This window comes from Magnolia sinica, chromosome 19 (genome assembly GCF_029962835.1).
Source record: "Magnolia sinica isolate HGM2019 chromosome 19, MsV1, whole genome shotgun sequence".
Lineage (NCBI taxonomy): Eukaryota > Viridiplantae > Streptophyta > Magnoliopsida > Magnoliales > Magnoliaceae > Magnolia > Magnolia sinica.
The window spans coordinates 21,714,282-21,740,592 of NC_080591.1; the positions used below are offsets into that span (position 1 = coordinate 21,714,282).

Here is a 26,311-nt window from a genome sequence, read left to right on the forward strand (position 1 = left end):
TGTAATTCCTAACTACTGCGTATCATCCACCATGCATTGCCAGTGTACCAAAGAATTTCTTATGTGTGGTGCGCTCAAAGTGCAGGTAGCCAGCAATGTCATCCTATTTTTCATTAAAGTGCAGGTAGCCAGCAATGTCATCCTATTTTTCATTAAAGTGCAGGTAGCCAGCAGCTAGCAGTAGGTGTTACTGGATTATCAGTCTTAAAGCGATATCAATTTTTATACTGCTTAAAGCAATTTCTGCGTAATTCCCAGCTCGTACGTGTCATCCACCACGCATTGCCAGAGTACCAATGAATTTCTCATCGGTGGTGCGCTCAAGTGGTACCGGTACCACCGTAACCTATGGTGCTACCGGGTAGATGTGGGATCCAAACGGCCACATCATAGGGAGCAAGTTGACAGGGTAAGTCCACCGTTGATTTTAGTTTTGGGCCCACAGCGTGTGTATATGCAATCCATGCCGTTCATCCGATGAAAGGTCGGGACCAAATTTAGTCTGTTTTGCAACTATTGTGGCCCCGAAACAAATAAAGAGTGTGAATTCCATCCCATCTACACTGGATACCATAATTTTGACGGTTTGATTTTACTAATTTTATGCCACGTGTGCAATTTCCAAGTAATTTCTTAGTGCCTGCGTATCATCTACCACACTCAGCCAGAGTATTTGGATTTTTCTCATATATATATATACCCTCCTCCCTCTTTCCATCTGTCTCTCTGTCTGTCTCTCTCTCTCTCTCCCAATGACCGATTCCACGACCCGCCGACTCGGCGGCACCGAGTGGAGCTGGGCCCAAGCCGTGCCGGGTGGAACCGGCATAACCGTTGTAGCCATTCTCCTCTCTAAGCCCCCCAACCTCCCACATCTCCAAAATGCCCTCCACAAACTCCAAAATCACCATCCTATCCTCCGCTCCAAGTTCATCTCCACCCCTCCGTCCTATTCAATCCTTCCCTCCCCTTTCCTCCAAATCCAGACCGTCGATATCCCCACCACTTCATCCCTCCTCCAAACCCCCCAATCGTCCGATCCATTTCCCATTTCACCCCTCCACCGCCTCCTCGAGCACGAGCTTAACATCAACCCCTGGGCCCACGACATCAACGGCCCGATCGAATCCGATCTCGTCTTCGCAACCCTCTACGCCCTCCCTGATTCCAACCTCGTCTTCGCGCTTCGTCTCCACACGTCGATCTGCGATCGGACGACTGCGGTGGCTCTGATGAAGGAGTTGTTGGTGCTGATGAAGGAGGGAGAGGGAGGGGCAGAAAGGGAATTTGAGAAAAGTGGGGAAGATGAGGTGGGCTTGCCGGTTGAGGAGCTGATACCGAAGGGAAAGGCCGATAAGCCAATTTGGACACGTGGGCTTGATCTGGTCGGATATTCGTTGAATTCCCTGAGGCTGGCCCACCTGGGCTTTGAGGACGTTGCTTCGTCGCGACGTTCGGAAGTGGTCAGGCTGCAGATGGACGAGAATGAGACTAGTCGGTTTCTTGCTGTACGTCTGATCATTGGGCCACATCTTTTTTATTTTCCGCAATTGAGCTTTTAATACTCTGGCAGCGAAGGACACTTGATACGCAAGCACACAGAAATTGTATACGTAGCATCCATTAACTCAAACTAAACCGACCGAATTGTGGAACCGGTAAGTCACATCCTTTGATGAGGGGATTTTTTTTTTTGGTTGAAATAGGACCGAAGGATGCTTTTCGCTTTTAACCGTCCAAACAATGGCCACCAATCCAATGGTCAAATGATCCAATAATTTTGATTATTTTGTTCATGATACATCTAGACAGGGACCATAATTTGGACGGTTTAATTTGAATTATTTGTATGACACGTATCCAATTTCAAGGCAATTCTCATGTGCCTGTGTATCATCCATCACACTCTGACGGAGTAGAAAAACCTTTGATACTCGAGAGTGCTACGGATGATACGCAGGCACTTAAAATGTACTATGAAATTGCATACCAGTCATTCAAATTAATCCGTCCAAATTATAGTTGCTTGGTTGGTTGTATTGTTGACCAAAAGTTACGGTTATTTTATATAACTATCACATTGGTAAATATTTATTGGACGGTTGAAAATGAAAGTCCAATTTCCCACGAATCAGAGGTCAATATTGTTAAATCGGTGTGATCTTTTATTTTTGACTTAGAGACGGTGGGTTCCACAATTTAATCGGTTTAATTTGAGTATCATGTTCTACATATATCATTTCTAAGCGCCTGTGCACGAAGTGTCATACACACTAGAGTATCAGATAACTCTGTGCACGAAGTGTCATACACACTAGAGTATCAGATAACTCCGTGAGATTATATTGGTGCAATGATTGGCTAAGAATCCAGTGCGGATGGACTATGGGGGCGCGGATTAGCTACTACCCCCGCCCGCCTGGAGCTCAGGACGGGCTGGACGTGTAGCTCGTTGAGTGGTGGTAAATGGTTACGTCATACGGTACGAGGCCACGTCATTAGACGGAGGCGTTAGTTCGCGTCCACAGGAGAACCCCAACCGTCTCCTGATTTATTTTTGTTTTCTACCTTTGTCTGTGCGCGGAGGTTGAATAGCGAGACTCGCTTTTAAAGTAACGTCCCCAAGTTTTGTGGCCCCACAATGATGCATGTCCACTGTCCATACATTTGAAAAAATCATTTTAGGGCATGATATGGAGAATAAGTCAGATCCAAGGCTAAAGTGGACCCCACCACAAAAAACAAGGGGGAGAGTGATGCCTACCATTGAAACCTTCCAAAGGTCCACCGTGATGTTTATTTGAGATCCAACCTATTCATGTATTAACTCAAACATGAAAGAAAGGAAAGCTAAAATTACAGCTTGATCAGAAACTTTTGTTGCCCTTAGAACTTTCCAATGATAGGCGTCGCTCTCTCCACTGTTTTGTATGGTGGGGTGCACTCGAGATTTGGATCTAACTCATTGTTTGTACCATGCCCAATATAATCTCTCCAAATGGATGAACCGTGTGCATACAAAACGTATATCATGATGGGCCCATAGAACTGGGTTACGTCACTTCGTGGTGAGTATGGCTGCTCAAACCGTGCACCAAACAGATAACGTGCATTCCAAGAAACCCATATACAATTACGAAATCGGATTGCGTACTGAGTACCTCTTATTGTATTAAGTAAACTCTGTTGGGTATTCATGTGTTTTATCCATGCTGTGCATCTGATTTTTTCAGATCATTTTAGGGTTTCAACCCAGATTTGAAGTATATCTAAAACTTAAATAGATCATACATAGGAAACAGTGGAATTATTTATTTCCACCGTTGAAACCTTTCTAAGGCCCAATGATGTTTATTTGTCATCCAAACGGTTCATAAGATCACAATGACAAGGATGAAGGGAAGACGTGAATATCAGCTTGATCTAAAACTTATGTTGCCTCTTATGAATTTTTCAACAGTAGACTTCAATTCACACTGTTTCCAGTTGCGTGGTCTACTTGAGATTTGGATATGCTTAATATTTGGGTTGAAGCTCTAAATTTACATGATAAAACGGATGGACGGAGTTTATACCATGCATGAACAACAGTGGAGCCCATGGAGTTTTCTCCGTACTGTCAGCATACGTTACTCAGTAAGCAATCCGCTTCCTGTAATAACTTCGATGGATCCGTCAATTAGCTACTAACAGGTTGAGGAGCGAGACTGGCTACCAAAGTGACTTCACCATGATATATGTTTTGTATCCGTACCATCCATACATTTGGAGAGATCATATTTGGGCATGGTCCAAACAATGAGTTAGATCCAAATATCAAGTAGACCCCACCATGCAAAACAGTGGAGAGAGCAATGCCCATCATTAAAAAGTTCTAAGGGCAACAAAATTTTTTGATCAACCTGTTATTTGTGTTTTCCTTTCTTTCATGTCTGAGTTAATTCATGAATAAGTTGGATCTCAAATAAATGTCACGGTGGACCTTCGAAAGATTTCAACGGTAGGCATCACTCTCCCCAGTGTTTTTTGTAGTGGGGTCCACACTAGCCTTCAATCTGACTTATTCTTTATATCATGCCTTAAAATTATTTCTTCAAATGTATGGATGGTGTGGATAAAATAAATGCATCATTGTAGGGCCTACAAAACCTTGGCGACGTTACTTTAGTAGCTACTCTCGCTACTCAACCTCCGCACACAGAAAAAGGGAGAAAATAAAATAAATAGGAGACGGTTGGGGTTCTCTGTGGACGCGATCTAACGCCTCTGTTTATTGACTGACGTGGCCTCGTCCCTTATCACGTAACCACTTACCACCACTCAGCGAGCTACACGTCCAGCCCGTCCTGAGCTCAGACGGGTGAGGGTAGTACCTAATCTGCGCGAACCGGATACTCCTGGGAGGTGGGCCTACCTTGATTCATGTATTTTATATCCACGCCGTCCATCCATTTTGCCTAATCATATTAGTACGTGAGCAAGAAATTAATGAAGCGGATCCAAATCTCATGTGGACAACGTGGATATAGTAGGTAGGCCCCACTGTAAGGGCCTACCTGACTTAGGTGGGGCCGGAGCTGCACGTAATCCGCACCCGATTCCGCGCGTGCCGCTTGGGTGGATCCCCGGATCCACCGAGGACTGTGGGGCTCACATTAATGTATGGCCTTACATCCACCCTGTCCATCCATTTTGAAAGCTCATCTTAGGTCATGATCTCAAAGATAAAACAGATGAAAATCTCAAGTGGACCATACTACAGGAAATGATTGACAATAAAAACAAGTCTTGGATCAAGCTGATATTTGTCAGGTCCCCTCATTCAGGTCTCTGTGACCTGATTAGAGGTTGGATGGCAAATAAACATTCCGGTGGTATGCGCGAAGTTTTTAACGGTGGGTATTCAATCACCAATGTTTCCTGTGGTATGGTGCACCTAGTATTTAGATCCGCTTCATTTTGGGGATGATTCTTAATTCCTAAAATGAGCTGTAAAAACGGATGAATGGCGTGGATGTAAGGCACATACATCAAGGTGGGCCACACAGTCTTTGAGCCATCGAAGCCGGAAACGGATTGGCTACTCCCCTGCCACCAGCCACAGCCACGTGGCTGGTGGTCGGTGCTCTGTGGGCCTCACCATGATGTATGTGTTTCATCCATTCTGTTCATCCATTTTTGCATGCCATTTTAAGGCTTGATCCCAAAAATGAGAGCGATATAAATCTCAGGTGGAACACACCATAGGAAAACAACAGTGATTGGATATCCACCATTAAAATCCTCCTAAGGCCCACTATACTGTTTATTTGACATCCAATCTATTGATTAGGTCATACAGACATTGATGAAGTGAAAAAACAAAGATCAGCCTGATCCAAAACTTTTATGCCCCCAAAAGTTTTTTAGTGGCTGACGTTCATTCAACACTGTTTCCTGTAATGTGGTCCACTTGAGATTGTTATATGCCTTTTTTTTTTTTTTTTTTTGTTTTTTATTCTCATACCATAAAATGATCTAGAAAAATAGATGGATGAAACACATACATCAAGGTGGCCCCACAGAGAACCGACCACCAGCCATTGGCTGGCGGCGGGGGAGTATACAGTCCGTTTCCATCGCAGCCGTCAGGATGGCCCCACGAAGCACGATTGTTGACACTGACGGACGCGGATTAGATACTTACCCACTTCTATTTATGGGTTTATCAACACCGTATCTCCATTTTATCCCATCATTTTAGGATAAAAGCTTATAAAAAGAAAAAAGAAAAAAAGACAAATGGACCACACCATAGTAAGAAATGGTGATAATGACTCGTTGAAAGTTTCTTAGGGCTCACCATGACGTTTATACAAATAGCTGCTTGATCGAAAACCTATGCGGATGAGCTATGCAACACACGGCCTGGACCAATGGAAATCTGCCACCTAACCTGTTGAAACCTTAGAAACAGGTTGGATGACCAGTAAACATCAATATCGTTATCCCATTGTTTCTTATGGTGTGTTGCGGCTGTAGCTTTGGATATGCTTCGCACCATAGCTAAGTTATGTGGTCCCACCATAAATGTAAGTGTTGATGGCCAGTTTGTTGGTGGCTGGAGCTGAAAAATACGGCAGACCTATATACCACAATGCAAAAAGCAGCTGGGGATTGAACGTCTATCATTGAAACCCTTTTGAGGTTACAGAAGTTTTGGATCAATATGATATATATTTTTTCCTCTTCACCTGGATTGGATGGAAAATAAACGTTAGGTGGGCCCTATGAATGTTTTAACAGTGAGAATCATTGTCCCACTGCTATCTGTGGTGTGTTCCACTCGAGATTTGGTAAAATGATCTCATCAAATGGATGAACGGTGTGGATATAATAAATACAGCATTGTGTGGCCCATGTAACTTTGATATCCTTTGAACCGTTCGTACAACTGGGAGCTCGAGGAGAGTTGGCGAAACGGAGCTACGGAGTGGATAAAACACATACATCATGGTGGGTCCCATATCGTCCTTAGACCATGTAGCTACATCTTGTTGTCATTTTCAAATTTGGTGGGATTTAATTGGGCCACCTACCGAATTTTCAACAACACCTGTACCCATATCGAGACCATTCAAAATATGGGGCACACTGTAGGTGAGCACATCTCAAAAGATCACACTGATTGAACAATCCTAACTGTCCAACCAGGTGTTATTAAATAGATGGTTAAAAGTGAAATATTCAGTGGTCTAGTTCAATAGGCGAAATCAGATGGCTGCTTTCATCTGCTCCGTGTGCATTTTTGTTCATGCTCCATCCACTATCAGTTCGGCTATCTGTACGGCTTGGATTTTCATGGAAGCACTACTATATTTAAATTGTGGTGAACCATCGTGCGTGGCTGTGCAAGTGTGCAGTTGGTGGATTGGACTTTCCATCTGCTGGGTTCTACTATTGGTCCCACTGTCGGTGGGCCCACATGATAAAGACCATAGCAAGTGCTAGCGCTGAAAGAGGGGCAGGTTGGGTCAGGTTGATTATCAACCCTATCCTAATCCAAGGTTCCTATATCTCAACCCTAACCTAACTCAACTCAACTTTGGGCTGAGAATTCTCAACTCAAGCCCAACCCAAGCAGGCTCCGTCAGGTTGGTCGGATGGATACTGTCCTTAAAAAAAGATGCCTTAAATCTTCTTGTTTCTCGACCAGTCGAGGGACTGGCTCGACTAGTCAAAGGTCTCTTCGACTAGTCAAAGCCTGCTCGACTTAAACTCTAGCAATATATTTGGGATCTTTGGGACGCTCGACTAGTCAAGGGACATGCTTGACCAGTCGAAGGAGTCCTTCGACCATTCGAAGCTCTGACTTGACTAGTCGAATGTTACGTAGACTGCGTGCGGATTACGTAAATTTGAGGTCGTTTCCGGACTTTTCCAAAGTCGGTACATAGGAGGTGTTTCTTAAACTATAAATAGGAGTCCTTAAGGCATTTTTTAGAGAATTATAAGGCTTTCTAAAGGTATTCCAAGGGTTTCTAAAAGGGTTCTAGGGTTATCAAAGGATGTAGCAAGGATGAGATTAAAGGTTGTTCGAATCGGGTAAGTCCCATTTCTTTGTAATTTCTATTTTCATAGTAGATTTCTGTTACTTTGTGCTGTGGTTTTTTTTCCGCAAGAGTTTTCCACGTTAAATCTTTGTGTTCTCTTGTGATTGCTTGACGCTATTGGATTGCTATCTTAGATCCATATCTGTGTGATTCTATAGCACAAATCTCAACAAGTGGTATCAGAACAATCGTTGAGTTATAGATCTGAGTATGCAAGAGTAGTAATAATGGAAAACGGCAAGTTTGATATTGAGAAGTACTTAGACAAAAATAATTTGGAGTTATGAAAGGTTAAGATGATTAGTCTATTAAGCAAACAAGGCAAGATTAAAGCTCTTGAGGAGTGAAAATCTACAATGAAAGATGAAGAATAAGAAAACCTTGATAGTAATGCTTTAGCCTTTATCCGTTTATATCTCACGGATAAGGTTCTCTATAATGTTTTGAGGAAAAAAACTGCGGCTAGTTTGTGGGACAAAGTTAGAGAACATCTATACGAAGAAGTCTTCTAAAAGGGAAGGTTATGAGAAAGCTAAATGATGACATGAGACATTTTCCAATGCACTGATTACGAGGGGCAGAGATTCTGAGCGAGGTACAGGATCTTGAAAACCTAGATCCAAATCCAAGGGCAAGGGCAAAGGAAAATTAAAGTGTTGAAATTGTGGAATGTGTGGACACATGAAGAAGGATTGTAGAAATTCTAAAGTGAAGAAAGAAAATTCAGTTGCTTCTTCTAAGGAGGCTAATGTTGTCACATCTGATGAAGAAACAAGTGGTGGTGATGTTTTGTCTGTTTTTATGATTGGTCACTTATACGACAATTATAAAGATGAGTGGATACTTGATATTGGAGCATCATATCACATGACTCCTCATTGGAGTTGGTTCGCTAGTTATAAGGAATGTGATGGTGGAAAAGTTTTATGGGCAATGACAATGCCTGTAATGTTGTGGCTATTGGTACGGTGAACATTAAGATGTTTGATGAGATGGAGCGTACCTTGACTGATGTCAGGCACGTTCCTGATAGGAAGAAAAGTCTGATTTCTATCGGTGCACTCGAGGCTATAGGGTGCAAGTTCACTGGTATTGATGGTGTCCTTAAAGTTTTAAAACGGGCACTCGTTGTTATAAGAGCGCAAATGCACGGAAACCTGTACAAGTTAATCGAAAGCACATCAGCAGGTGCAGCGACAACAGCTATTGCAGATTCCACGTATCTACGTATATGACATGCTCGTTTGGGCCACATGAGCGAGCGGGGCATAAAGGTACCATTTGATCGTTGTTTGATTCCAACTTTCAAAAATTCTGATTTAGATATATGCAAGCATTTTATATATGGTAAACAATCTAGATTGTCTTTTAAATCTGAAAAACATGTATGTAAATGAGTACTTGATTATATGCACTTTGATATATGGGGGCCATAGCTAGAAGTTTTCATTGGAAGGTCATCATGGTTTGTTTCATTCATTGACGACTACTTCAGGAAAGTTTGAGTTTACTTCATGAAATATAAATATAAAGTTTTCATCATATTCAAACAATGGAAAGTAATGATGGAAAAACAATCAGAGCGGAAAATAAATGTTTTAAGGACTGACATTAGTGGAGAATTTACTTCCACTGAGTTTAATGATTATTGCAAGGATGAAAAGATCATCAGGTACAATACAGTGTGCTACACGCCCGATCAAAACAGTGTGGCTGTGCGAATGAATCGGACTCTCCTGGAGAGGGACAAATGCATGTTAAGTAATGTCGCGTTGGGTAAGGACCTATGGACAGAGGCCGTTAACACGACTTGTTATTTGGTGAACCAGTCTCCTTCAACGGCGATTGAATGTAAAATCCTAGAGGAAGTATGGAGTGGTCAGAAAATCGACTACTCAGATCTATCCATATTTTGTTGTGAGGCTTACTTTCATGTACTGTCAGTTGAGAGAGATAAGCTACACCATATAGCTAAAAAGTACATCTTTGTTGGATATGATATTAGTGTGAAAGGTTACAGGTTATTCGACAAGGTCACACGCAAGGTCATCATTAGTCGTGACGTCAGATTCGATGAAAGCTCTCTATTCCGCAAGAATGATCAAGAGGAGCAAGAGGAACCAAAAATGTTGATCGTGTTCAGATTGACACAGATGATACTCAGGCAAAGACAGATACACAGATAGAGGTACAAGATTAGGTGGAGCAGCTACCTATGAGAAGGAACCTACCGCGTGATCGTAGGTTACTGACAAGATTCAGGGACGACTCTAATATTGCATATGCCCTCATTACAGATGAGGGGGACCCGTCTATTATTTAGGAGGCTCTCGATGAACCTGATGTAGAAAAGTGGAAGACGGCTATGGATGATGAGATGGACTCGTTGCACAAAAATCACACATGAGAGCTGACAGAGCTACTACTGGGCCAAAAAGCGATCGGATACAAGTCATTATTCAAAAGGAAAGTGGATAGATACAAAACAAAGTTGGTAGTGAAGGGTTATGCTTAGAGAAAATGAATTGACTTCATAAAAATAATCGCGCCGGTGGTTAAGCAGGTGTTTATTAGATTCGTGTTGGCGTTGGTTGCCCAATACGATCTTGAGTTGGAACAGATGGATGTTCAGACTGCATTCTTGCACAGGGAGTTGGAAGAGCAAATTTACATTAAGCAACTAGATGGCTACGAAGTTAAAGGGGCAGAGAAAAAAGTTTGTAGGTTAATGAGGTCGTTGTACGGCCTGAAACAGTCACTTAGGTAGTTTTATAAAAAAATTTGATTATTTCTTGTTAAGTCAGAAATTTACTCGGAGTGAATACGATCACTGTGTCTATTATAAGATATCGAGTGATGACAGATTCATCATACTAGTATTGTATGTTGATGATATGTTGATCGCCAGCCATTATTTGTCTGAAATCATCGTATTAAAGACTCAGTTATCAGAGACATTCGATATGAAAGATCTGGGGGATGCAAAGAGGGTTCTCGACATAGATATTCATAGAGATATAAAGAGGAGCAGGCTTTGGTTATCACAGGCAGAATACCTTAAAATGGTATTGATCAAGTATGAGATGGACCAGGCAAAGCCGGTGAGCGTTCCCCACGCGACTCACTTCAAGCTTTTCTCAAATCAATGTCCTAAATCAAATGAGGAAAAGGAAGTTATGTCTCATGTGCCTTATTTAAATGCGGTTGACAGTTTAATGTATGTCATGGTCTATACAAGACCAGATATTTCATAGGCAGTCGGTGTTGTAAGAAGATACATGTCAAACTTCGGCAAGCAACATTGGGAAGTGGTGAAATGACTATTTTGATACATTCGAGGTACGAAAAACTACGTCTTAAATTTTGAGAAGACAGAGACAAAGTTGGTAGGGTATGTGGATTCCGACTATGCAGGCAGTGTGGATTCCAGAAAGTCTACTTTAGGATACTTGTTTGTACTAGTAGGTGGAGCAATCAGTTGGATGTTAAAGCTTTAGTCCGTGATGACTCTTTCCACGACTGAAGTAGAATATATATTAATGATGGAAGCATTTAAAGAAGGTGTTTGGCTCAGACGCATGATAAATCAGTTGAGACTTCAGTAGGAGGCTGTGCCGGTTAATTGTGATAGCGAGAGCGTTATCAATTTGGCTAAAAATTATGTTTATCACTCACGTACTAAACACATTGATGTTCATTACCACTTTATCCGACAGGTGCTTGAGGAAGGACGCGTAATACTGGAGAAGATTCACACCAACATGAATCCAACAGACATGCTCACTAAGGTCGTTCTTACAGAAAAGTTTAAGTTCTGTGTAACTTCACTGGGCTTAGTGTTGGCGTAAAAGAAGGACGGAGTATGCATGAGAAGCGTTGATTGAAGCTATGATACGATGCAGAGCTAAGAGAAGAGGTCAAGAAGCTATACGGTTGAAGATTAAAGACATGGTGAAGATTGTTGTTAAAAAGGGATGCCTTAAATCTTCCTGTTGCTCGACCAGTCGAGGGATTAGCTCGACTAGTTGAAGGTACTTTCGACTGGTCGAAGCCCGCTTGACTTGAAGTCTAGCAACTATGTATTTGGGATTTTCAGGACGCTCGACCAGTTGAGGAACATGCTTGACCAGTCGAAGCCCTGACTTGACCAGTTGAAGGTTACACAGACTGCGTAAATTTGAGGCGGTTTCTGGACTTTTCCAAAGTCGGTGCGTAAGAGGTGTTTCCTAAACTATAAATAGGAGTCCCTAGGGCCTTTTCTAGAGAATTCTAAGGCTTTCTAAAAGTATTTTAAGGGTTTCTAAAAGGGTTTTAAAGTTATCAAAGGGTGAGATTCGAGGTTGTTTGAATCGGATAAGTTCTCTATTTGTATAATTTTTATTTTCATAGTAGATTTTTGTCGCTTTGTACTGTGATTTTTTTCCCGCAAGGGTTTTCCATATTAAATCTTTGTGTTCTCTTGTGATTGCTTAGCGCCATTGGATTGTTATCCTAAATCCATATTTGTGTGATTCCACGGCACAAATCCCAACAGACACATACTAATATTTTCCTTGTTACTTTAGTCTATTATATTTCAATACACGTCTTATTTTTTGTACTAATGATTTTATTAATTATATATGTAGTTATTTATAGTAAAGCTGACAATTTTTTCAAAACAAACAAGCTAAAATACAGGACAACTACTTTAAAAGTCGTGTTGTGCAGCACGCAGTCTATTTGGAAGAGAAATCCGACATATATTGTTAGCTTGAGTCACCAGAAATGACGTTGATCAATGAGACCCGACGGCATTGGAATTTATGTGCCTTCAACACAAACGATCCTCACTCGATTATAATTTATAAGTTACTTATATATTGACCGGGTTCGGGTTGGGTCGAGCAACTCGAGCCCGACCCAAGTTTTATTGGGTTGGTGCTTGTATAGCCCAAGCCCAAGACCGAACCCGATACATCCTACTCAAGCCCAACCCAATGTTGGGTCGGTCGGGTTGAACCCGCCCGACTCTCAGCCCTTGGCTACAACTGCTTGCAGCGTGTTTCTCTACTGCTGAGTATCTCTGCTAGGACCCATGATGTAGATGGTCTGGATGGGCTAGCCCAGCCTGTTAAGTCACTGTTTGAGGCCCATGTGTCAGGCCCTGCGTGAATTTTTTCAGCCCTAGTACTAATTAGGCCATTCGGTCTTAACTTCCCAGGGCCCAACTGCTCAACCCAACCTGGCTGAAGTTTGTATAAATAAAGATCTATGACGGTCCATGGTAGGGCCCACAGGAAGGTTGATCTTGTACAAAACGTTGAGGTATGAGCGTCTATGCAGTGATATCATAAGTGGCGTTGGGCTGGGTCTGGACCACATCTAGAAATCAGGCCCATTTTATTTCTTGCCTGTGATGCAGTCGGATAGGACGCGGACCTGGGTCTTGATTGGTCAGCTTAGGGCTAAATAAGACGGCTGGTCCAACAACCCTAATCATAGTATCATCCACTAGAAAAAATCAGGTAATTCATATTAGCACCCTAAATCAGTGTTTCTGGGACTGCTAACCCAATGGACCCACCATTAGAATTCATGATGGCTCATTCCGTGTTGGCAGCCTAGCCCTCAGGCTAAGTTCAATGGCCCAAGCCCTAGCCCTTCTGGGTCCGGTCAGTGAAACTAGGCCGGGCAGCTGGGCCCATTGCCACCCTAGCTCTGGGATCAATTAATAAGTGGGCTTAAATTTTCGTCCTTGCGGCTGTTCGAGCCCAACCCTTGCTCAAGCGAACTGGCTCAGTTCACACAGTGCCTTGGTTCGAGTAACCCTGTGTTGTATTTGAGTCGACCTTCTACGAGTTGTCCCATGTCAGTATCATGTAAAGACCCGGGACCGAGTTTCCTAGCAATTCAGCTCAGAATCTCAGTGAGTCGTGTTGACTCAGCCATGTTTTGAGTAAACTCAGTGAGTTTTAAACCATGTTTCTGTTACAATGGCAGTTAAAACAAGTATTATTAAGAACTGTAATTCTTGCCGACAACCAATCTTATTATTTTTCTTAATTTTCCAATTACAGGAATGCAAGGATAGAGGGATCAAACTCTGTGGAGCATTAGCAGCCGCTGGATTGATTGCTGCAAATTCCTCTAAGCATCTCACTGATAACGAGTCAGAGAATTATGCTGTGGTCAGCTTGATCGACTGCCGGAAGATTCTGGACCCACCACTCCATGATCACAATCTAGGTAAAGCTCTTCCAACCCCTTGATCATAGGGTGGCTCGTTTCGTTTGGCTTTGGGCTGACCCACCCACCCAAATTGGGGTGTTTCGGGGTATCGAATTGTGTCAAGTCCGACTGAGTTGAGTCTAATTCGATGAGTCCAAGTCTGAAAACCATGACCCGAACTGGTATAGGCTGGGAGTGGAGACTAGGACTGGAATGTGGGTGGCTTGACCCGGTTCCAAGCTAAATGGGCAGTAGTCGGTCTTGGTGTAGAAAATGTAGCCCGTTTAAGTAAATGGGTTGGGCTTGGGTTGAACCTTACCCAACCTAACCGGCTTATAAGGCTTTTAAATGGGCTGGGCTTCTGACCAGAATCTGAGTCAACTCAGACGAGTCTGAAAACCATGAATTGAACGGCTGGGTGACACATCCCATCCGTCCACAAGGTTGGCTGCGCAATCAGTACCTACATTGTAGATTATATGAGTGGATAGGGCTGTTCTCTGCAACTTTATGGTGGGCCAGCCCTTTTGGACGGGTTGGATGTTGCACACACTTGACACGTGGACACTTATGCGGTTGTGGAACCACGGTAACTCATGGTCCAGCTACTTGCCCTGCAAATGATCACATGCATTGGAACGCATGGTAATTACCATACATTCAAGCTATGTGGGGCTCACCACTAGTAATATGTATGCTGAATCCAAACCACACATCTATTGCACCTCTTCATTTCCACCGTCCACCCCAAGAACCATCTGGATCCAAAATTTCATGTGGGAGACACCACAGGGAGCAACGTATAGTCACGCCTAGATGAATGTGTTTGATGAAATATAAACAACACGATGGACCCCACATTCCATCTGTAAGTTTCTACAGTGGACGTAGAGCCACCCCTAGTATTCCCTATTGATCTCTTTGGTGTGGCCCACCTGAGTTATACATCAGGAAAGATTTTAATGGATACTCACATGTAACAATGGATCTAATGATGAACGGATGTGATTAATCCTAGCCTTTCATTAGAACTTCTTCAGTGGCTATAATCTCTGTTAATGCAGGTTTTTACCACTCTGCTATTCTAAATACACATAAGATAACCAACGGTGAGGATGTATGGGACGTAGCAAAGAGATGCTACACAGTATTCTCGAACGCCAAGAACTCCAACAAGCATTTCACAGACATGGGCGATCTCAACTTTCTCATGTGTAGGGCCATCGAAAATCCAGGCCTGACGCCTTCATCGTCCCTCAGGACGTCGTTCATGGCCGTTTTTGAGGACCCCGTGATCGACGACTCAGGTGGGTCGCAGGTGGAGGTCGGGCTGGAGGACTACATGGGGTGCGCTTCGGTTCATGGGATCGGTCCATCGATCGCTGTGTTCGACACTGTCCGTGATGGACGGTTGGATTGTGCTTTCGTGTATCCATCGCCGCTGCATTCGAGGAAACAGATGGACGGTCTGATCAATGACATGAAGGCAATCCTCATGGGAGGCGGACGGTGATGGAACCGTGAATTGGGTGGGCCATGGGGTTGGTTTTGTGTGGTATTGATGGGAATAATCCTGCGGTGTTTGTGTGGTGGGGCCCAGTTCCTGTGTATGATCATGTTTATGCGTATTTTAGCCATTTGCATACGGATACACTACAATGAACCGTGAGGGTCAAGTCACCCATCGCAACGTATTTTCAACGTGGCTTCCACCTTGATTCGTTTGGACCGTTGGATTGATAGGATCCAACCCTGGATTTCCATGGCTTAAAATCTGCTCAGATCCAAAGGTCCAGACTGTTTGATCAAGAGCCTCCAGATGTGAGGATCAAATATAGGCAACAGTTGTTATTGAATGGAAGAAGTTTCATCTATTGGACAGCTTGGATTTTTAGATCTACTTAGATTTAATGGAAGAAGTTTCATCTATTGAATGGAAGAAGTTTCATCTCCAGATGTGAGCATGTGTGGCATTTTCTCAAACACATGAAGTGCACCTTCAATTTCTCACCGTTTGCAAAACAATATCAACAATTTTTAGGTATTTCATCAAATACTTTATATGCAGCATTAAAATCAAAATCTAAGGATAGTTTTATCATGTAATATTTATTTTTTGGTTAGTGATTTGTTTCATATCCATATCTTCCTTGCCACCAGTCGATCCCACAAATAATGCATTCACCTTAAACAATACTTCGTTGAGTCATTTTATCAAACACCTGGTGAGCAACATTAATATTAAAATAACCAAGTCATCGAACTAGTTCGATTCAAGCTCGGCCAAACTTGAACTTGGATTGAAATTTTTTCGACTTCCAAAAATCAATTCAACTAGGCTAAAACTTGGTTTCGAACCGAGTCGAATCAAGCTTTTTCAAGTTGAGTTGGGCGAGTTAACCGAGCTAACTCGGTTTGTGTACAACTCTACTTAGAGGTGCACATGGGTCAGTTTGGTCCGATTTTGGGGTGAAACCGGAACCGAACCGTTCCTAACGGTTCTATCATTTTTGGAACCGGAACCGAACTATTGGTACCCTGGAACCGAAGGTTCCAGATCGGTTCCACGGTTCTGTCCTAAAAATCAGGCTGTTTCAAGTTTGAACTTGCCAACATCAATGCATAAGCTACAAATTTTCCATGAAATGTTGTTATATATTTAATTAAAAAGAGTAATTGTGATGGATTGTTTCAATTCAAATTGAAAACATCATATTGCCAACCAAAAACTAGATTGAATATTTCAAATTGAAATTGTTCAGTGTTACAGAAGGTCAAGAGACTCTCAAAATATAAATGACACTTGAGAAAGCTTCATAACATTGGCCATTCACATATCACTACCACAAGAGGAGTACTGATCCAACAAACAGAAAGGTCTCAACATTAATCCTGTAAAGAAGAAGGCCAATACAGGCAGGGGTTGTCTCAGCATTAATCTTGTAAAGAAGAAGGCCAATACAGGCAGGGGTTTGCAGGTGTCGCAACAGCACCCAGATATGGTGAGAGAGAGAGAGAGAGAGAGAGAGAGAGAGAGAGAGAGAGAGAGAGGGTGACGCAGGGAATGACGTGAGGTCGAGCACTGTCTTCCTCAAGAGGATAACTATTTCGAATTCGCGGAACTTCTATGGACTCGTCACATAGACTTCTCGAATCCATGAGGAAAGAAAGCAAGAAAATAGAAATAAATTCTAATAAATTCAAAATTGATTGATTAATGAATAAAAACGAGTCACAATCCTTTAAATAGGGGTACCACGCAATGAGAAAGAAATCAGAATCAAACTACAAGTAAACTCCTAGAATTCGCAACTTACTATTTATAGATGGTCGTAATGTCTACTAGTGCACAAGGTTTTTGACAAAAAATAGTGTCTTATTTGGCTTCACCAAACCGTTACCCTAATTATACTAAGCTCTTTTCATGTTGGGCGCAACTTCTAAAGCCCAACGGATGAAGAGTTATAAGCAAACTAAAACTTACTATTTATAGTAAAAACGGAATTAAAATAGGGAAACGACCATCGATCCAGGGCTATTTCGCAAATCCGGCTTGCGTAACCCGACATAGTAGGTTTGGTTGGCTAAAGCAGCTCGTTCTACCTCAAAATCATATATTTTACGTCTGATAACTCATTTTGGATTGCGAGATACGCCCGATTTAAGGTCCGATGGTCTGGATCACTTCTGTCGTCGACCGGGCCTTTTTTGATCTATCTTGGCCATGTAACTGTCCACGACCCGCTCAACATCACAGGGGTAGGGTCAGAGGCGGCAGTCGGCGAGAGAGAGGGCAAGGGTAGGGCAGGGGTGGCAATCGGGTGAGAGAGATTATATTAGAGTTTTTTTTTTTTTTTTTTTTTTTGCTTTTTTTTTTTTTACTTTTTTGTTTTAAAGTCATATCTGGATCAAAGGTTCAGATCCAATGTTCGGATCCACGGTTGGGGCCACGGTTTGGATCAACGGTTCGGATCCATGATTCAGATCAATGGTTCGGTTCACGGTTCGGTTTGGTTCTATAAGGCCGTAAATCATAACCGATCCATATCTAACGGTTCTTGAAATTTTGGAACCGGAACCAGACCAAACCGGACCGATCCAACGATTCCAGTCTAGTTCCACAGTTCTACCGGTTCGATGTACCCCCCTAGCTATACTTGGACCTATCGTTTGGATATAAATATTTTGTTCGATTAATGGTTAAAAAAATGAATAGTCCATTATATATATATATGGATGGGAAAAGGTACTATGCGCTCGACCTCAGGGGTGGCAGAGATTAGATTAGGGTTTTTGGCCTACTCGTTGATGCGTTTTAAAATCTATTGTTTTCGATTCTACCATTCCTATCTTGTTCGTTTAGTTTTAAAATAGTTATCGTGATTGTAAACATACTGAAGTAGTCACATTAAATTCATATCATTTTGGGCATCCACGGATGTGGTTTGAATGCCACCATTAGTGTGTCCATTGGATCAGCGGTTCGAAACCATGTTTGACATTCAATGGTTGGTTCCACCAGTGCTTGGTATATGGTTCTATAAGGTGCTAATCGATTTTAGAGGATCCCACGAGTTCCGTATACGGTTCTTAAATTTTGGGAACCCATAATTAGGGGACCACATCAAATGTCACGGTCGTTGATGGTCACACGATCACGGTGGATGGCCCCCACGCTAACTTGACCTTCATTGGATTATATCTGTCGACGATTAGTACCTTTATACCTATATGATATATATTAGTATATATATATATATATATCATATATATATATATATATATATATATATATATATATATATAAAGTTTCAATCATCGGTCTAGACCATCAATCACATGGGTTCCAACTTCCCTTCCTTTTACCTCTCAAGAATAGCTTTGATTTAATAGTCGTGGTGACCACTAAAATGGACAGTCGAGATGAATTAAGACAAAAAGCTCCGATCATGAATGTGGACCGTCCACAAGGTGCCCCCACCGTTGACTCTCCACGCCTCTAAAAAATCACTTTGATCTAATACTGCTAGCCACCGATCACTTTGATCCAAACCATCTATAATTGAAATGGTATGAACTTGGATGTTGTGGGCCCCATTTGTAATTCCTCATTCCTTTATAGAAACTTCCATTTGATGATCCCATCTATCTGATCAGTGGCAAAAAATATGGAGGCCCACTCAACATTATGGAGGTCCACTCATCATGCCAGCTGGTGGGCCCATAATGGTTGTCACGTTGGCTGGTAGTAGATTCGAGCAGCCGTCCATTTATCCAAAAAAGACAGCCGTATTAGCCGTTTGGATACGGCATTTTGAGAATATTCGGAGTATAAAACCTCAATAATTCAGCCGGCTTCCAAAAGAAAACAAAACAAGATCTCTTGCCAAACAGTCAAACTAATAGAAAACTGGACAAGGAAGATATCGTCCATTGAGTTGCACATGACCTACTTGTCACATGCATACGAAATCTGATCCGTTGAAAAGGTTTGGCCGTTTATGATAATCTGATTGGCCTGATTTTTGTACCATGGCTTATTCCTAATTGTACAAATAAATGAATGATTCAAATCGATGATAAGTCATTTAAAAGCATTGGGGACATTGCTAATGCCTCCCACCGATCTTGGCGTTAGCAAAATCCTTTTTTAATATACTTTGGAACTAGAGTAGCACATTTTGTACTTTTTAAAAAAGTATATCCAAGTTGATGAGGAGTGAGCATCAAACATGTGTGTGGGGTCCACCATGGTGTTTGTATAACATCTTAACGGTGAAAATAGAAAGCTCAGTCTTTGGTATGTGGGATTAGGTGGTATTAAATTGCACTATGTAAAATTAAAACCATTTTTACATAATGATTATATGTTTCCAATCTCATGCTTGAGATCAAATTCTTCCTTTGAGAAAAATACTATATTAAATAAAATTAGTATTTGGCAGACCATGAAATTATAATCAACTCACCAAATTTCACCACTAATGCCAATCTCCCATACATATATGCAATTTGTGTGCCACGTGTGAGGCACATATAGTGGATTCCAGGTTCCATTAGAAAACCCTCCATAGTTCTTGCTGGAGTTGGATGATATTATACATGAATTAATTCAATCATTTCCATCTATTCCAAATGAAATTTACATTGGACCAAATGCAATTCCATACAACCTAATCCTAGTTCCAACCAAGCCCTAAAAAGATAGGATGATCAACCACCATGTCGGCCACCATATCATTGTCATTGTAATCCTTGTAATTAAAGCTTTATCCTAACTACTTGGTTGGCTACACGATCCTAATCCTCCGTGTCACTCCGCCATGGATTCTATCTTCAATTAAATTATATATCATCAAGATAAATTATATTTTCCTTTTGCGTTAGTATAGCCTTCATATGAATCAACTCACTCCTAATTGGTGCTGTTCTTGTGTCCATTTCATATGGTGGCCCACCATGTGAATGTTGAAAATTTGGGTCCTTGTCCATTTTTCTTTGGTGTGACCAACCGTACACCCCAATGACTAGATTTGTATGATTTTTGGGTGTCACATTTTCAAGGTGGGGCAACCCTACAATTTGAGTTGGATAACATACACACACTCAGTGGGCCCACATGCATTGCTTGTACAAAGAAAAAAAAGACAAAACAAGAAGAACAAAATGAAAATCCAAATTGGGAGAATCTGTGAACATGTACACAAGTATGCCCTTGTAATTATCTACAAAATTGTCGTATTAAAAACAAATCCGGAGCATCATACAATCCAAGAATCTCACCCAACCCTAACTCTTCTCTTCTTACTCAAGCTATATGGATCACACCCAGATCTATAGCTCAACTGGCAGACTGAGTGGAGATACCTCGTTTCAACACTTGAGGTCTTGGTATCGATCCCTAGCAGGGGTGGCTAACATCCAGTGTGTGTACACACATGGGTGTGTACTAACAAGCTCTAATCCAAAAGAAAAAAAGAAAAAAAAAAAGCTGTATCTAGATCATGGGCATTTCAAAAGCAAAGAACATTAATTAAAATTTTTGGAAAACTATACTCTTAATAAAATTTCTATAAATTGCAAAATGAGGCTCTTTCATGGCCTATCTAAAGAGAACAAGCTGCTTAGTAGCAGTACGGACATCTTTTTTATGTCATTTGAAAATTTTATAAAGATTAGAAATCTCAAAAATAGAAAATTATGTTTTGGCACCAGCCCAAGCCAAATGCACACATAGATTCCAGCGTAATTTGTAAATCGTAGCAATCATAACTGCGAATTGGAGGTTAGCCTGTCCAATTCGAGATCGAAACAATTTGCAAATCACCCAATTCATGATCTAGCATGGCGCCCAAACAGCGCTTACGCAACCAACTCGCCGACCAAGGTATCAAGATCAAACTGCCCATGACAACACTCCATAGCATTGATCACCTCTAGAAAAGTTGGCACGGTGCATGGGACCACTAATCCATTCCTTTGTTCAAAACCATACTCGTTGTAGGACTTCTCTAGTAACATCTTGAAGAGTGGGTGTGATAGGAATGCCATGGGCACGACGAATCTCCGCCGTTCTTCCCCAACATAGACCGCGAAGAACCCAGTCGGTGTCTCAGGCGAAGACGCCGAATCATCCACCTCATCATAGTGCAGGAGGCACTTGTATTGTGGTTTTTGCCGGCTTCTAATCACCTTCTTGGCTAGCTTCCTAACAGACTCCATTTTCTTCACCAACATCTTTCTTGAAATGAGATATGGAGAAATGGGCAGCTCTTGAAATGAGAGAGATGATAAGGGTGGAATTTTTAGTAGTGCATTGAAGGGGAATACCCCATAATTCACGCCTTTGATAGCTAATTTTCTATCCTTCCAATGACTAAATAGAAGGGAATGGATCTAGACTTGGTGAAATGTCACTGTCGTGTGAAAATGTACTTCTTGTACCTTGACTTTTAAATACAGTGAGTTAGGTTGGGTTTTCCAAGAGGGTTTAAAACCAAGCCCAAAACAACTTCAAAAGGACCGCCTGGAGTTAAATAACTAAGGCGAGTTTTCTTATACCGTGGCTATCCATAATTAGGTAGGTTTGGCATATTAGATGTTCTTGTCCAAAACTGAAACTGGTCTATTCATTAAAAACTTAGACATTACTTCATGAAAATTACTCTGCGAGAATAAAATATAATAAAAACTTGTATTTGTAATTAAAATTTATGTTATTCTTGTGTTTGGTACACCAAAGAAGAGAAACAAATTGTCGATGGAATCTATATTTGTTACTCAGCTCTATACACATCTTGAGATGCCTATTTGCTCTATTCAGGAGAGGGCATCTAGATGGTATCTCTTTGATGAATGGATTGGATTTAGAACCGAAGTTCCATGCTGGTGATTGAGTACATGACTTGCCTTGCACATGTGTGGGCTTAGCAAAGCTCTTTCTTTGGTGATAGTATTTAAAATATAAAAGTGATGCAATCTTGATCATGGAAATTAATGGACGGTTGCAATGAGCGGTATATTGGTACAATGCCTTTAATGTGGTGCAGTGCTATTCGGTCAATTGAGGAATCCTTCGGTCGACCAAACCATGATGTGATGTTCCTGGTCATTCGAGATATGTTTCGATTGACTGAGAGACTTTGTAATGTCTTGATCAATAGAAGGTGTGATTGAGTATAATGCAAAAGTTTGAATTTTTGTTTCTAATTTTGTACAAAAGTATATAAATAGGGTTCTACTTATGTAGTTAGGATAGAATAAAAGGAACCTAGCATATTTTGAAGGGTTTTGAGGGACAAGATATGGTTTCTTATTTATAAATTGTTCAATCTCTTGTAACTTCCTAATTATAGTAGATTGTTTATGGCATGGTACCGTGGTTTTTTCTTGCAAAAATTTTTTCACATAAAATTTGTACGTTCTCAGTGGTTATTTGAATTTTTCTTTCCCTATTACGTTATATGATTTCGTTTAAGGTTGCTTTCACACCAAACAAGTCATGTTAAAACATGTTGCATTCCCAACAAAGTAGAGATGTCAACCAACATCAACATAAGGATAGATGGTCTTCAATCCCACGCGTGGCGAATTGACAGGAACTTTGATTACAAGAGACGCATGAAATCTCGGTAGGATCAAGTATACACCTCTAGCAAATCAGACATAACACACCTTGCTAGAAATTTAGGAGGAAAACATATATTTTAAGATTACATATATTTATACCTTTATCTTAGCAAAAGGTACCATAAGTTATCCTAAACATATATTTCAATAAAATACAAAAATAATTCAAATATCCCTAATCTCATTACAACCATACATGCTTACAATAAATTTACTATGATTCACTCAAATGGTGTTGATATTACATGACCTTGAGCTCATTGCAAGTTTAATAAACTTTTAAGTGGGACCAATTTTATATTATTCAAGTATAATTAGATACCCCCAAATGGGCTATCTAGAGACCAATCTTGAGTTCTCTTATACATCATCATCCATTAGGTAAGTTTGACATGCTAGATGTTCTTGTCCAAAACTAAGGTGCCTTAGTGTTGAGATTCAAATATTGCATAATTTTTTTCATTTATATCTTGGTTTTATGAACATAAATCATCTTAATATTCTATTTTACTCATGTATGTGTTGCAAGGTGAATTTAAGAGCTTGGATTGAAAAAGGGTGCTAAAAAGCATGGATTTGATACTCAAGAATCACCAAGGTAAGGGATGGATCTTAGGAGACCAAGATTGAAGATTTCACATGCCAAAGATCCAAGAAAACCAAGTGAGGAATGAAGAGAATCGAAGATTTGAAGTGAAGAATCCTGAAATCGTCCTGAAAAAGTGTATTCTAACGCTGTGAAGTTTATTTTAGAAAACTACGCAGCAGGAAGTCTGTTTGAAACGAACTATGCAGCGAGAAGTCTATTTTGAAAAAATACGTATATTTGAGGCAGTTTTTAGGGTTTTTCAATTTTGTACGAAAATTGGAGTTCCTTACTTATAAATAGAGCTTTCTAGGGCATTATTAAGGATTATTCAAGGCATCCCAAAGAAAAATTTAGGGTTTTTAAAGAGTTTTTAGTTTTATTAGAGTTTTATAAGTTGTTTTTTTTAGATCTTTTCAATTTGCATTTATTTCTTTCTTCTTATTTTAATTATGTTTTTCTAAGTTCCTTCGGAAGCACATGGGTTTAATAATTCTTTAAGTTATGATGATTGATTGTTTTAATGATGAGAAGAATGGTGTATGCATGTTATCTATTATTTAGGTTTTATTTTTTATCCTCTTGTGAGATCCATATGTTTCCATCATATGAGATCCACATTGACGGATAGGCTTACCCTAGATTAATCATATTTCTTAGATAGGAGAGGTTCTTAACCTGTTGTATTTCTTTGATATCCATTATCCTATAGATATTGAATATTTAAAATCACTGACGCTTAAGAATATATATCAATGGTATAAATCCATGATTTTCTAATATTTTATATCACTTATTAAAATATTTAAAGTGTTTTATTTTTCGATTAGGCTGACCATAGTGCTCAGATCCTAGTTGTGTTATCCAAGTCATCATGATTTTGGAACATTAACTTATGTGTGGAACTTTGAAGCTTGGGTGTTATTTTATTCAGTTGAATTGCATCCATTCAAAAATTCCAAAATCAAATCATTAGTTTAGTTTTTATTACTTAGTTTGTTTTGCATTTGATTTTTTTCCTTCTCGCAATTCATCTCCCTCTGGGATCGACCCCGTATTCACAGGATATTACTTACGAACCTCTGCACTTAGAGGCAAGCAATCAATTAGATAAAACTTATTTTCAATAATTATATGGCTCAAATTATTTGGAAAATTTCATATTATTAAGTGCTTAAATTAATTTTCACTGAAAATTAGAAGAAAATTTTTTTTTCCAGCTCTCCTCCCTTTACTTATGTTGAAAGCTGAAAGCTGAATGTTGAAAGTGACGGTGCATTAAAATTTCTTTTCACTTTTGACTATAGTATCTATAAAATAACTTTAAAATTATAACTCAATATTTACGTTTTTAGAACTTTTTTTTTTTCAATTTATCAAATGATACCCAAGTCTAGTCTATTCTGCCGAGTAAAACCATTTTCAAAAAAACCATCTCATAGGCACAATAGAAACTTGAATGTAATTTCATGGAAATTATTCAACTAGAATAACATGTAATAAATGCTTGTACAGGTAGAGCTGGGCATCGGACTGAGTCAGGCCGGATTGGGCCTTACTCGACTAGGATCGAAATTTGGAGGGCCGAACCCGAACATGATCCGATCTGGAGCCGAGTCTGGGTCATCTGACCTAAATAGATCCTAATCCCTCCTGGCCTGAGCCAATCCGAGTCCTTCTCGGTCAGGACAACCGAGTCGGATTGGATTGGACATGGGTCGAATCGTCATTCTTTTCAATGGTGTAAAAATTATTATTCACATTGTTTCTTATAGTGTGATTTACTTGATTATTAGATATATTTAAAATTTAGCATCAATCTCTAAAATCATCCGAAAAAACTGATGGACGGTTTGGATAAACCAAAAAAATTCAAGATGGGCCCACATAGTTTACTCAGCTAACTCAGTAAGAAATCTATTTTTAATTCTACGAGTACTTGTATATAGGATATAGCTCTTGCTGTCTTATAGGCTATAGCTCTTGCTGTCTTATAGGCTATAGCTCCAGCAGGCTACCGGCTATATAGCTGCTTTATGTATGAGTGCGAACGGACTGGCTACTCCCGTCGGTGATCTGTGGGCGCCACCATGATGTACATGTTTCATCCATGCTGTTCATCAATTTTTACAGATCATTTTAGGGCTTGGTACAAAAAATGATAGGGATATAAATCTTAAGTGGGCCATACCATAAGACAAAAATAATGAATGGATATTCACAATTAAAATCCTCCTAAGGCCCACTGTATAATTTATTTGACATCCAATCTGTTGATTTGGTCATAAAGACCTGGATGAAGGGAAAAAATAAATATCAGCTTGATCCAAAACTTTTATGGCCCCCAAAACGTTTTTAGCGGTCAAAATTCATTCAACACTGTTTCCTGTAATGTAGTCCACTTGAGATTGAGATATAATTCATTTTTTTTTATCATATCATAAAATGATATATAAAAATAGATGGATGGCATGGATGATACACATACATCATGGTGGGCCCCACAGAGCACCGACCATCAACCAATGGTTGGTGTCAGGGGGAGTAGCCAATCCGTATAGGCTATAGCTCCTACCAGCTGTACAGAGCAATGTGTCGTGCGAAGACGAGCCCTGACGCTCCTCGAGCTCCGAGTTGTACGAACGGTTCAAAGGTGGTAAACGTTCAATCCCCCACTACTTTCCATAGTGTGGTCCACTTAACAGTTAGATATGTCTTAATTTTGGTCTCAAGTGTTAATACGATATTGCCAAATGGATAGACAGTTTGGATATAACACATACCTTGTAATCAG

At 40.5% G+C, this 26,311-nt stretch overlaps 2 protein-coding genes across 2 annotated transcripts; one reads left to right on the top strand and one right to left on the bottom strand.

Moving 5' to 3' along the window:
• The first annotated feature begins 717 nt into the window (after window positions 1-717).
• LOC131234696 (uncharacterized) lies at window positions 718-15,453 on the top strand. Its single transcript, XM_058231629.1, has 3 exons — window positions 718-1,508; window positions 13,652-13,820; window positions 14,867-15,453. The coding sequence occupies exons 1-3, from the start codon at window positions 753-755 to the stop codon at window positions 15,313-15,315; spliced, it is 1,374 nt and encodes a 457-aa protein (XP_058087612.1). The 5' UTR covers window positions 718-752; the 3' UTR covers window positions 15,316-15,453.
• A 5,356-nt stretch (window positions 15,454-20,809) lies between these two features.
• On the bottom strand, window positions 20,810-21,720 carry LOC131235164 (auxin-responsive protein SAUR21). The gene has a single exon (XM_058232305.1). The coding sequence runs from the start codon at window positions 21,537-21,539 to the stop codon at window positions 21,165-21,167; it is 375 nt and encodes a 124-aa protein (XP_058088288.1). The 5' UTR covers window positions 21,540-21,720; the 3' UTR covers window positions 20,810-21,164.
• Between the last annotated feature and the right edge of the window lie 4,591 nt (window positions 21,721-26,311).